Source organism: Panthera uncia, chromosome E3, assembly GCF_023721935.1.
Source record: "Panthera uncia isolate 11264 chromosome E3, Puncia_PCG_1.0, whole genome shotgun sequence".
NCBI classification, from domain to species: Eukaryota; Metazoa; Chordata; class Mammalia; order Carnivora; family Felidae; genus Panthera; species Panthera uncia.
In genome coordinates, this window is record NC_064815.1 from 30,940,523 (window position 1) to 30,954,621 (window position 14,099).

Genomic DNA, 14,099 nt, shown 5'->3' on the forward strand with positions numbered 1-14,099 from the left:
ACACGGATTATGCTCACTGGCGCTCCTCTCAGCAGAGCCCTTGCACACCCTTCTGTACTAAGCTGAAGGTAAATGTTAGGCCCTCGGTCGGCAGGTGGAGGTGGGGGAGGGCGCCGGGGTACCTGGTGGGGGGGGGGCAGACCCCGTGGGTTTAAAGAGCACACGCGTCACGTTGGCTTCATGGCATTTAAGGGAGCGCGGAGCCAGCGAGGGAGGGTGGCCGTGCCCAGGGTGGCTCTCGCCGCATCCCCCGAAGGCAGGCTCTAAATGCTAAAAGCTCTCCATGGTAAAATATTTACGCAAATAAGCAAGCGTTTTTCCCTGTAGGCGCCCGGTGGTGTTTCGTGCCGTTAATCTTTTTTGGAAATGCAAGAACACGTTTTGCTACAGATTACAAGAGCGCGGGCTGCCGCGGAGGCTCTGTAGTCGGAGGGCCGCGCCACCGGAGCGTGAGCATTGATTCAAGGTCTCTGGGAGCCAGGCCTGCAGAAAGCCGTTTCCCTTTCTCTCCCTTCAACACCAAGCCAGACCTTTAGGAACTGTTTTCTCATCTTCCCCACAGCACCTGCAAGTTGGTGCGCTAGCTGTAATGATATCCAGGCGACGGGTTGCCCAGACAACATTTGTTACCGTTCAGCTGAAGGCCATTCCGACGGAAGAGGCTCGAATGTGGCGTTTTTCTGCACGAAGGGGGGACGAGGCACCGCCTGGCCGTTCGTCCGCTTTGCCGCGGTTGGGATGCTCAAAGCATTTAAACACGATCCTCTCCTTACCTGGACTTTTGTGACCGTTAGTGACCCCCAGGGCCCCGGGGTCACAATGCCGACTTCTGAATGTACTTTAGGAACACCGTGTAGCCTGACTCCAACCTGCCTTTCCTGATTCTTCTCCCTGTCTTGTCAGCATGAGACCTCTGCTCCTCCGACCAGGGCAGAGGAGAGCAATGATGTGCCTCCCGCTGGCGAGCACCAGGTAGACGCTGGTGCGGGGGGATGGCTTGGGTGCCTGGAAGACACCCTCTGGCCCAGGAGACATGATGAAATACCGAACAGCCACGCGTTCGAGCTGACATTTGTCGGGTGTTTACTACATGGCAGGCGCTGTCCTAAGTTCTTCACGCACAACTCACTCAACGCTACGAGGGTGAGTGCTAGTCCCATTTGAGGGATGGGGAAACTGAGGCACAGACAGGCTCTGTGCAGGAACGTGTGCAAGCTTACCCACGCGGCCACTCGGCCTGTCCGGAGCACAGTGCTTACAACACAGGGGAGAGTAAAGCAAGCAGCCCGTGATCCCCGAGCTTATGGCGCAGACCACAGCCGGCTGGGGACGCAGGGGAGGGTGAGTCACGCCCGCCTGGGGCTGTCTGAGAAGCTTCCTGAAAACAGTTGGCTGAGTCAGATCCCGAGAGACCGTGTTGGTTCGTGTTGCTGTTCGGCCTTTCCTCGCGCTGGGTCTTGTCCTCTGCGGCCTGAAGAGGCCGAGCCCCGTCAACCCTCCCACGCGTCCCAGTCCTGCCACCACGTCCCCGGTGGACACGGGGACCAGGGAGCGCTTCCTGAGCACATTTCACATGACACGCCTGCAAGTCCTGGTTGGGAGGAGTCCTGCCACTCGGAGTGAGGGACAGACGGAGAGACAGCAGCCCTGGGGAGGACCAGGTGAATGCCGACCCCAGCCTGTGGGGCCACGTGACGGCACCGGCTTCACCCACCACGGAAACGGCAGACGACTGGAAGACGCACACGGTTGCGGTCTGTGAACGTCTCTGTGCCCAAAGTTAAAAGATCAAGTATGTGGCAGATAATACTGTTAACGATCGTGCTGGCTGGTATTTACTGGGTTAAGTTGTCTGACCCTGTGTCGTGGCACTAACACAGCAGGGCCAGGCCTCCGAGCCAGACCGGACTTCAGGGTCTGGGCTCTCGCTCGGCCATTTGGTACTTAGATTTGGCCAAAGTGTCAGGCACGGAAAAGCCAGTGAGGAGAGGGTTAATCCCCAAGAGAAAAATGGTCAAAGGGGGTGTTAGGGGCTGAATGGCAATCCCCCCAAATTCTTAGGTTACAGTTCTAACCCTGAGCACCTCCAATGTGACTGTATTTGAGGACAGGGTCTTTATTTTATTTTATTTTTGAGGACAAGGTCTTTAAAGAGAGGATTAAGGTAAAATGAGGTCACTAGGGTGGGCCCTGATCTGGAGTGACAGGTGCCTTTACAAGAAGGGGTCAGGGGGACGACGAGGTGAGGACACCAGGAGGAGACGCCGTCTGCACGCCCAGGAGAGAGGCCCCAGGACCCACTGGCCCTGCCCAATGCCTGGGTGTCTCACTTCCAGCCCCCAGAGTTGACAGAAAATAGATTTCTGTTGTTCTGTGGCTCTCGATGGGAGCCCCAGCAAACTAGTACAGAACATAAGCTGGGGATTCCCAAAAGGAATAAAAAAAAAAACAACAAAACCCTGACGGCTAATAAACTGTGAAAATGACCCCCATATAAATGTTACATTTTAGCTATTAAACTGGCCAGTATATAGAAACATTAACGTAGATGTTGGTGAGGGTGGAGTGACACGGGAGCCTGTGTGAGGGGCACTGATGAACGGTGCTTCTGGACGGAGAGTGAAGTACAGGTGAAGAACCTTCGAGATGTTCTAGCACCTTCTCCGGGTCATTCTGCTTCTGGCCTGTACCCTCGGAGATCATCGGAAACGCTGTGGAAGTTGACCTCTAAAGACGTCACTTACACCTGTTGTTTACGATTGCTCAATTTGGGAGAAGGTCCCTGTTTTTAAAAGTTTCAATTGCTGGGGCGCCTGGGTGGCTCAGTCGGTTGAGCGCCGACTTCGGCTCAGGTCACGATCTCGCGGTCCGTGAGTTCGAGCCCTGCATCGGGCCCCTGTGCTGACAGCTCAGAGCCCGGAGCCTGTTTCAGATTCTGTGTCTCCCTCTCTCTGACCCTCCCCCATTCATGCTCTGTCTCTCTCTGTCTCAAAAATAAATAAGCGTTAAAAAAAAAATTAAAAAAAAAAAGTTTCAATTGCAACGTATCTGCATGTAAACATTACGTCATCTGAATGCGCGTGTTCTCGCTGCGGACCCCCCAATGGTACTGGAGTGTCTAGTGTCTGCTTCCGGCAGTGGGGTCGACCTGATGTCCCGAAAAACCTTCCTGCGAGGACAAATTGATAAACATGACGTCAAGAAAAGAAGACCTTCTAAGTGCATGGCTGAACCAGCAAGCGAGAAGGAGAAATTACAGAGATGGAAAAGGAAAAGCCCAGGCCCGCAAGGATGGGCACGCACATCTGGCGTTGAGGAAGCCACTGGGGAAACCCAACGTAAAACCACAAGCCACCACGTGAAGTCTTCCGGAATGGCAGAACATTTAGACTCTGAGGCTGTCGAGCGTTGGCACGGATGTGGATGGCGGCGGGGGTGCTGGTGGGGGTACAAACTGGTGTCACTGCCTAGGAGAATGGTCTGGCGTCATGGGCGTCACCGTGCAGAGCTTGGAAGGTGCAAGCTCTGTGGCCCAGCGAGGCCGTTCCCGGGGGGGTGCCCCGGGGAACACTCCCGCACACGCACCAGGAGGGGAGCACCAGGCACCCGTGTGTTGCAGACATGCCGGGGGCACTGCGACCGTCCCGGCCGGGGGATGGCCGGGCAAGCTGCTGTGCGTGCGCGTGGACAGCCAGTGTATTTGTGACGTGGGAAGAAGAGAGCAAAGTTGCAGAAAAACCTGTCATCGGAGTTTGTATGAAATCTAAAGACATGCAGAACTAGTATTAGATTTTTAGGCTTAACTTCAGCTCTGGGGAAATCACGTGGGAAACCACCGGGGAGATCAACACAAAATCCCAGAGGGGGCCTGGCGGGCTCGCCATCTCACACTGGGCAGCAGGGATGCGTGTTAGTTTACTGCCGTCACGACGTAAACGCACTAGAACAAAGAGGTTCCTGTGTAACCATGAACGATTTCATAATAAAAATATCAGAACAGCGACCGGAGGAAACAAAGATACTCACACTGTTTCGGGGTGGTGGAATTGTGGGTGATTCTCATTTTCTTCCTGTTCCTTTTTAAAATTTTTTTTTTTTTTTTAAGTTTATAGGGAATGTGCCATTTTTGTTTTCGAGTTGTCCTTTTTTGCCATGAATATTTCAAGCATACAGAAAATACTGGAAATGCTATCGAGCAGACACTCATATATTCATCAAACCAACTGGACATATTGAGATTCTTGCCAAATTGGACTGTTTGTTTTCACATTAGACGGGAGATGAGGCAGAAAGGGTTGAAGCCGTCCGGCGGCCCTACTGGATGTTCTTCCTCAGCGTAACCCCCGTCGCAGCTCAGGGTATGTTCCTGCCCACGTGTTCACACCTTCCTGTACGTGTGTACCCGTAAATGACGGAAAATAACACTTACACAGTTTCTGAAGGTGCAGGAATGTTCTCAGGCTGCACATATCCTCCCGCGACTTCTTTTTTCCCTGAACAAATGTTTCTGAGACTCACTTGTATTGACTTGTGTAATTTCGTTCATTTTAACTGCTGCCGTGTTTTCTGCTGGGTGAATATCCCAAAATAGACCTTTTTATGGTCTTACTGATGGACACTCGGGTGTCTGGTTCTTGGTTTCCCCTGTTATTCAAAGCGATGTTCAAAGCCAGGAGTGTCCCCGACCGTTTCTCCTTGGGTCCCAGTGTGAGACGCCCGCCAGGGTTTAAGAGCTGACGGGCTCCCGGAAGGCAGAGCGCAGGTGTGTCCACCTCGCCAAGACGTTCCCGGATTCTTCTCCAGAGAGGCTGTGCCGGTTCACATTCCAAACAATTGCACGTGAGTGTGTCTGCTTCCCCACATCTCTGCCTCGCCTGGGTGGTACCACACTTTCTATGGCTCTCCATCTGAATAATGTAAGATTCTATTCCGTCATGGTCTGAATTCTCCTTTTCCAAGTGCTCTTTCAATCAGAGGAACAGACGTTAGACAGACCCTTAAAAATAAGTGACAAGATTTTACTTTTGGACGGCGAGACTCATGTGATTGTGGTCGGTGCAGGAAGGCAGGGACGGGCGTGGAGAGAACGTGCAGGTACAGGTGACATCGAATGTGACGGGAAAGGCAGAGAAGGGGCAGGGGTCTTCCCTGGCAGAGGACCAGCAAGCACAGGGCCAGAACCTCCCCAAAGAGGAGCCCGGATGAGCAGTTCAAAGCCACGGCTACGAAATCAGAGCGCGCGTCTGTCTGCGCTAAGAGAGAAACGCACATGAAACGCTTACTGGCCTCCCCTCTGTCTCCCGTGGGGTCCTCCTGTCAGAATGATTCTTATCAGTCCACGATGGCTACAGCGAGTGTGGAGGTGGGCGCAGAATTAGCACCAGCCTTGGGACTGGAGCACGGGCGGAGGGCAGAGCCGAGGGGGGCTGCCAGGCCCAGGGCCGTGGGGCCTCCCTCCCCCAGCAGGCAGGGGGGGGCTCTGCTTCTTGGAGACTCCGGGTACTGTGACAGGTCGGAATTCACACTTTGTGCTCCAGACATGTCTCCTGTCTCACGGCAGGCTGGGGACGTCCCCTGGGTGATCGGATACGCTCCATCCGGAAGAGGCAGCAGTCTGGGCCCTGTGTGGAGGGCTCCAGAAAGCCTCTGCCGTAGCCTATGCCCTGCACACCACCCTCCGCCCCAGGTCTGGAGCTCCAGGCGCAGGGCCCAACAGGTGTCTGAGATCCCGTCTCATCCGGACTGGATCCGAAACACATACTTCAACAGGGGCTTCTTCGTCTGCTCACTGTGATTTGAGTAGCAAGAACCTGTAGTTCCCAAGGTCACCCAATTCAGAAATACCGTGCTCATAGCAAAACGCCCCATCTAGTGACTCCAGGCACCGCACAAGGAAGAGTCAGACAGAGGAGGGCCACAGCCTTTCTGCAGGGGACTGAGGTATGCCCCAGGCCCCGTCTTCATGAAACAAGAACTCAATAAATATCTGCCTCTCCCTTTAGTTATTACCTAAAAGACAAATCTGATATGTCACTTTGCTGCTCCCAAGTCCTTGGGTGACTCACTACTGGCCTCAGCACACATGAAAAAAAAAGTTTTTTAATGAAGTGAACCCTTCTTTGAACCAAATCTTAGAATCCTAATGTCAGAAGCAGGTAGACGTGGTGAATTTTGCTACCTGTCTGTAAGCTCAGGTTTATGATCTGACCACCCAGCACAGAAACTGACACATTTGGGGGTCTGCCCCACGTTGGGATTAGGGACGCACCCGATCAGAGGGCTGGCCCGGGTCTGGAGAACATACCGTGCCTTTCGATGCCTGATTTCACGCATCGAGGCCTAGGAGCACCCCCTGCCTGGTGCAGCCGGCCATCCCCAGCAGTCCCCGGCCCGGCCCACATCTCCAGGCCTGGGTCTGTCTACGCAACCAGAGGCACAAGACATTCCGTCTGGCTGAGTGGATGACCCTCTTCCCTTCCTCCAGGGCTCCGGAAGCCACTTCTTTGCAAGATCCAGTTCCAAAGCGGCCTTCCGTCCACCGAGAGCCCCTCGCCCCGGGAAGACGTGCTTTGGGGCATTTCTCGAATCTGTGTCCCATCACCTATCATGTTGCACTGCATTTGGGCCTCTCCCCGGTGCTGCCCTGGGCACCTCACATCTTGAGGACGGGCGTATCTTATTCACTCCTTACTGCCCACCACGGACACGATGCCAGGCATATAGGAGGCCCTTAATTCGTCATGGCGAGAACGTGAATAAATAAAGGGACTGATGATTTTTTTAAAAATACAACTTGCCGCCTTGGGGGAACAAGGAAAAATTAAGGCTTTTCATCAATGTTATCAGAGTTGCTCCGCTAAAAGTTAAAAGCAAACAAACAAATTTCCGGGGGACGAGGGCACACACAATTCATTCCGGAAACTTCTTCAAAGGATTAGGCGCAAGCCCTGCAGCAGGGGATGTTTCCTGGAACTTGGGAGCGAAGGCCAGGCCTCTGGCTCCCGTGAAAAATGAGCCTGTTGTATCCCAAACACACACGGAAACAGCCTCGTGGCTTTGGAGCTGAAGGAAAGGCCAATTACACACGGTACCGTTGTGGACCGCGAACGAAAGGAAGAGGTTCTGGGTGAACAACGTGGAAATTCCTGTCTGCAAGGAAACCTCAGCGCTCAGCTCACAGAGCAGCCGAGGGTCCCACGTTTCTCAGCGCGGAAAACGCGCGGCCACGGCGGGCGGGACTTTGTTTTTTTCCCCAGCCTCTTTGATGTGTAAAACAACCAGATGAAATCACTCCAACTGCTGTTTCCCTCCGAGCTACGACCCGGTACATCGCGGCCGCTCCCTCACCCAGGATGATGCCATTGGGCTCCTCCGGTGGCTGCCACACGATCCGCACGGACGTGAGTCTCACTTCAGGAAACACGAGCCTCACGGGTGGGCCTGGGGCTGGAGGGAAGAAGGGAGACCGTGAGCCAGGTGCCGCTACGGTGCCACGTGGGTACGTGGCGAGGTTGCGCGCAACTCTGTGGGGCAGCAGGGCGGCTCTGATCACGGACGGGACGCTCTGAGCCTACGACTGACTTTTGCAAACTAGCTCGCTCTGCGTGGCCCCCTAATGGCTCTGAGAAAACAGCTCATTTTGAATCCAGCTCATCTGCTTTCCAAGTTCCGGAAGAAGTGCTCACAAACCGTGCTGGGCGTCCCCTGAGCGTAAGACCTGCTCCCAGCAGGTCAAGCTGAGGGTCGAGGTTTTGGCAGTCTGGCCCGAATACGGTCTGGGGCTCGACACCCGCTAGCAGGGGCTGGATAAACCAGGTGGCCTCAAGTCCCTCCCAACTGACAAAGTAACATGTTGACAAACACTGATTTATCTCTTACACACACCACCCCCTCCTGCACCGTCCTAGAAAACGAAGAGTTGAGGCGCACAAGTGCATGTAATTCTTCGGTGCATCATGACTGTGGCGCCGTTTAGTAACAGGGTCATAGCCCTCGTAAGATACATTTACTTAAACGGACGGGCGAGGAAGTGCGTGGCCTGTACCAGAACTTCTGGTTGGAACTTAACTGATTGATTCCCAGGTAAGAGGCCATGGGCACAGAACTATCGATACAACAGGATGATGTGTGTTACAGTCACGCGGGGCTGTGGGTTCTGCCTCTGCCTATGAAGCTGAGAAGAGCATTTAAGATTTTAAACCTGTGTTCAAAAATTTTTTTTATTGTTTATTTTTGAGAGAGACAGAGAGAGAGAGAGAGAGAGAGAGAGAGAGAGACAGAGACAGTGGGGGAGGGGCAGAGAGAGAGGGGGACACAGAATCCGAACAGGCTCCAGGCTCCGAGCTGTCAGCACAGGGCCCGACGCAGGGCTCGAACTTACTAGCTGAGCCGAAGTCGGACACTTAACCGAATGCACTACCCAGGCGTCCCTAAACTTGTGTTTAAATAAACCTGTGTTTGGGAATACCTGGGCAGCTCAGTCGGTTAAGAATCCGACCCTTGATTTGGGCTCAGGTCATGATCTCACAGTTTGGGGGTTCAATCTCTGCATTGGGCTCTGTGCCAACAGCTCAGCCTGGAGCCTGCTTGGGATTCTCTGTCTCTCTCTGCCCTGCCCCAGCTTGTGCTCCCCCCCCCCCTTCAAAATAAATAAATAAGCTTAAAAAACATTAAAAAAAATGAACCTATGTTTGGCAAAATAAACATAAGAAGGAGGCTAAGGGCTCACAGGCCAGGGCCAATTCATACATATGCAAATTCTGACGTCAGCCTTGGTGGCACGGACCCCCTGTGCTGTCCCCAAGGCAGGTCACATAGATCACACTGAAATGAGGGGGTAGAAAACATGCTTAAATTCCGACTCTGAGAGAAGGAGAATCATTCCTTGACTTCCAACCTATACTCTCGCAAGCAGCACCTGTAACTGACCCAGTTGTGAGGCCCATTTTCTCATACGGCCCTTTTACTTTTCGTCTCTGTGACTCGGGATGCCCTGGCTTCTCCTGTCACACCCCAGCCCCCCAAGACTCCGCGTCCAGGATGGGATAAGCATGACAGTGAGCCGAGCTCCTTCCTGTCGTCAGCTGAAGCCCGATGCCCACCCTGTCCCCCTGCAGGACAGGAAGCCTCCGGCTCAGCAGCCCGAGCGCCGTGGGGGCTCATTTAATGACTTCAGCAGACATGTGGATGAAAACCTACAGCTGGTCCAATTCCGTGAGAAGCTTCTGATCCCTGAGGTGAGTTTTGGGGGGGGGGGGGGAGGAGATTGGTGTTCTCCCCCAGAACACCCTCCCCCGCCGAACATTTGCCACAGTCAGCTTAACAATAAAAATGTAAAAGAGATAACCTTTAAGTGTTTGACATCTGCAAAGTGGAAAACCATATTTACTGATGATTTAGACTTCCATAAAAACAGAGCCGTCAAGAAGCGCGTGCTGTTCCCGCCTGGAGGCAGGCGTGCCGCCCCCCCGCCCCCCACCCCGGAGCCTGGGAAGAGCTCTACCCAGAAACTTCTGGCAGCCTCTTGGCACGCCACGCAGGGTCTCCTGGAGCTGGGGGCGCCGTGAGGGCGGGGGCGCCCAGGTTGGGCTCGGAGTCCTTCCCCAGATTTGTGCACACAGCCCCGGGAGAAGCGGCCGAGGGTTTTACGGCCCCAGCCCACCCGGCCTTTACTGCACTGCCTGCTGCCAAGTTATGGCTGAAATTCACACAGCTTCATAATTAGGCTGTAAAAATTCACTCCGGGCTGAAATTGGCCATATAAACAGTGACTGAAAAACAATTCTGTTTTGTTTTTCTCAACTGAAAAAAAGGCAAGGAAAAAAAAAAAAAGGGATCTGAAAATTAAGTTACAAACGACAAGCATCCAAACTGTTCGGGCCGTGGGAGCACCCGGCGACCGTACCGTCATCCTTGGTCCGCTCCAGGAGGAGGGGAGAGCTGGGGACTCCGTTCCCGATGCGGGTGAACGCCAGCACCTGGAGCTCGTACAGCACAAACTTCCGGAGACCCGTCAGCAGCGCCGACTGCGTGTGGTTCCCGCGCACGACGTGGCTGCGGGGCTCGGGATCCAGCTCTTTGGCCCGGAACAGGATCTGGAGCATCAGCACACACGTGCACGGTCATGAGGGCGCGCGGTGCCAGGAAGGGGTCTCAGGGGCCCTGGGGCTCCCAACCCCAAGGCAAGGACCAGGCGACCGTTGCCTCCCCTAGGACGGCCACGTTTTGGCTTGTGGACCCAGTTTTCACGCGCGGTGTTCCGTGGGGGCGAGCGGCCCGAGACGCGCTTTGTGAGATCTGGGGCACACGGCGGGAGCCACAGCAGCCACAGCCACTGAAACGAGGACTCGGTCATGAACACAGAGACGTTCTGCTTCCTCCAGGAGCCTGCACCCCACTCCGTGTCCCAGCTTATTGGGAAACTGGGCTCTTGCCACGGAGAGTTGCTGCAGTCTGCCTGAACCCCAGGCCGCAGCACCCCCGGGGCTAGGTACTGCTGCCCCCACACAGACTCAGCACCCTGGGACGCTGCCCTCCACGGCCCCGCCTGCTCCTGCCCATTTCCTAAGTCCTTCCTCAGAGCTCACCCTTCTGGAACTGGCCCCTCAGTGACCGGAAAGCCACAGAAGATGGGGATCCCCAGGGAGCAGAGTGAATAGAGGACAGCAAGCTCTTTTCTCCAGGACCCAGGTATGTGGTGTGGAGCGTGGCTCACTGGACCCACTCCAGGGGAACGCCACGTCCCGTGGGGCCTGAGGGAGCAGTCAGGGCTCCCTGGAAGGGAGACGCGGGGACAGGTGGGGAAAGACAGAGACTAGGGATTGAAATCACGGGACACCCGCAGGCGACAGGCAGAAGTCTGCAGCTGGCCACGTCTGGGAGAATTCATCCTGCTGCCTGGGGGAGGTGACGGAACAGAACACAAGTGAGTGTGAGACTACACACCCAGCAAGGCTCCCAGAGAGGCTGGAAGGCGGTCAGCCCCTCGCCCCGACGCCACTGCCTGGACTTCCCAGGGTACTGGTGTGCAGGCACGCGTGCACGTAGCTAAGGACAGGGACCTGACACGCACACCCTAGAAAACACCGGCTTCCGTCCCATACCTAACCTCAGAGGCAGCTACGATGACGACTCCCATTTCACAAGCCTGGAAACAGAGGTTCAAGGCTAAGTAGGTGGCTACTGTGTGTGCCTTGCTTTAGTCTATGGTAAGAGGTCACGGCCACACCGAATCCCCAGAGGGTTTAGATAAGACACCAGACAGGAATGTCACAAAACAGGCCAAAGCTCCCTGGTTTAGGGGAGTGGCATGCAGTCCCATGACAACTTACGCGAGGACGGTCACCTGAACGCGTACCTTGTAGCCCAGGATGAGCCCGTTCTGGTCCTGTTCCGGTACCGAAGCCCATGTCAGTAAAATCTGGGTCGAGCTCACGGCCTCGGCGGACACATTTTCAGGCGCGGCTGAAGGAACTGCCGGGGGTGAGTTAAACAGGTTGGTACCGAAAATCTAAAGCTTCTATAAATAAAGGCCCAACTTTTACCCAAACAATCAAGTTGTCCTTGAAAGAGCAACGAATTCTGAGCCTTTTGGAGTGATCAGATTAAGCCTGCAGAGATATAACAGAAATGTAAATCTCTTTAATATTAGCAACAAATTCCACAGATCCGGGGTATTTAGGTGCTCAATTTTACCCGAATCCGCCCAGCAAGACAATATGCTTGGGCTGTTTTCATATTAACTTGGGGGAGCTACAGGCTTTTCTCTCCAGGGGGAAATCCTCACTTCCAGACCCCGGTTCAGTGATACCTGTAAATGCGGTATTTTGTGAGGGCGGCAGGGGTGCTGGAGAGAGCAGGTGACATTACCATGCACATGACAGGGAGGGGAGGGAAGATCGCCCATTTGCTCAGTGCACCTCCTGTGCTACGGGGTCTTCGGATCCACACTCACATCTAGGAGCCCACGAACCCAGTGAGGCAGGGGTGAGCAGCCCCGTGCTGCAGGTGGGCAAACCAGGGCCGGAGAGCACGCCATCCAGTCCAGTCAGGTGAGTGCTTTTTACAAAGGGATGGGCCTCCGGAGGCAAGCTGTGCAAATCTTACCCGTGCACCTGCAGGATCAAGTTTGACTCTCTCCTGTTTACGGAAGTCACCGAACTAATTCTATTTATTTATTAATATTTTAGAGAGAGAGGGAGAGCATGCTTGCGCGAGCAGGGCAGGGGTGGGGAGGGAGACAGACAGACAGAAAGTGAGAGAGAGAAAGAATCCCAGGCAGTCTCACATACAGCCCAACACGGAGCTCGATCCCATGACTGTGGGAATGTGACCCAAGCAGAAATCGAGTTGGACGCTTCACCGACCGAACCACCCAGGCCCCCATCACTGGGAGCCCCATCACTGAACTAATTTTGTCCTATATGTTTCCAGTGGTTCAGAAAGAATGTGTATTGAGACAACCATCAAACTTTAAAAGGCGAGTCTTTATTTTCTAGATAATCTCTCGGCTTTGATAATTTTCTCGTGGACCCATTTAAACTGTATTCAGATGGGAAAGGCAGGTCTAGGGTCCCCCAGCAAGGTCATGGCAGCATTCAGGATCACAGTGTCACCGGATCCACATCCCACCAGGATCCAATCCGCCGTTTAGTTACAAAGTATCTGAGTATCTTAAAGTTGGTAAAAATAAACAAGTAACTAATCTTACCCTTTCTCTATTTTGAGGCAGCTTCAACTCCCTTTCCAATCTGCCATCTTGAGTTTGGGGACAGTCCTAGAAATTCTTTTTCATTAAAAACAATCCCGATTACAATACTTCTTTTCTCCTTCATTTGCTCCCTCTCCTCCACAGGATTTCTCACTGCTCAGTCTTGATTTTTAGGGCCTCATTTATCCTTATAATATATCATAATAAATCATAAGATGTCATGAAACCAGTCAGATTGTACTTCAAAATCGGAAACGTCATTTAAATGTGGTTCAAAATGTTCCGCTCCGTGCTTCCCACACCGGCTCTCAGTATGCCTGTGGCCACACCATATGTAAGTGCCCACGTGTGGCCACCCTCACGAGGCATGGTCTGAAGTTTATTCTCCCCCTCAGCTCCCTCCGCTCCCTCCCTGCCCATCAGGTGCACTCCACCACTGGACTTTGTGACCCATACCCCCTCCTACCCACCCTCGAAGGCTGAGAGGTGCCTGGCAGGGTCTGTTCTCGGAAGGGGTGGATTTCTCTGTTGGGAGGGCATGTGTTCAAATTCAGCAGGACCAGGGAAGGCAAGACATCAAGATGTTGCAACAGGGGCTGGGGGGCGGGGGGCTGCCTGTCAGAGGTGAGGGGCTGCCTCCGGCAGGAGGTTCTGGAAGTGCCATTCAGAGGTGGAGGTGCCAAGCTCCAAAGATCCAGCAACACTGGAAGAGAATGTGCAGGTTGGGAGGGCCAATATCCGAACACTGTACTCTTGCGGGGAGGGATCGGCCTAAGAGGGGCTCTGAGGATCCCACTCTTCCACCATTAAGAGTGTCTGAGGTCTGGGGGTGCCTGGGTGGCTTAGTCAGTTAAGCATCCGACTGTGGCTCACGTCACGATCTCATGACTCATGGGTTCGAGCCCCGTGTCATGCTCTGTGCTGATAGCTCAGAACCTGGAACCTGCTTCGGATTCTCTGCCTCCCTCCCTCCCTTTCTCTCTCTGCCCCTCCCTTGCTCACTCTCTCTCTCTCTCCCTCAAAAAAATAAAATAAATGTTAAAAAAATTTTAAAAAGTGTCTGAAATCTGAATCATCACATCTTGAAATGAAGATCAAAAACCCTATTATTCAATTTGTGATGAAGGCACCTTCTGAACCCAAACTCTTCTAACTGAACAAACATCCCATTAAAAACTAAAAAATAATTTTCTGTAAGCCAAAACCCTCAAAAGAAGAATGTGGTAGCATAAAGCAACGCTTAGGTTGTGAGAACAATTCTTACTCTAGATCAAAAACTTTCTCAACAAGTGAACCACAAATGTGGCAATACCGAAACTGATCCGGTTGGTGCCGGGGGCTGCTTGTGCTTCTCCGTGATACGTACACACAGGTGTTGTTGTTTTTTGCC

General features: G+C 53.6%; 1 protein-coding gene across 1 annotated transcript in view; it reads right to left on the minus strand.

The window, feature by feature from the left end:
- SDK1 (sidekick cell adhesion molecule 1) overlaps positions 1–14,099 on the minus strand; it is a 526,124-nt gene that overhangs the window by 91,949 nt on the left and 420,076 nt on the right. Inside the window, 3 exon segments of the mRNA XM_049639338.1 lie at positions 7,348–7,446; positions 9,905–10,094; positions 11,357–11,472. Coding sequence (XP_049495295.1) covers positions 7,348–7,446; positions 9,905–10,094; positions 11,357–11,472 — 405 coding nt within the window.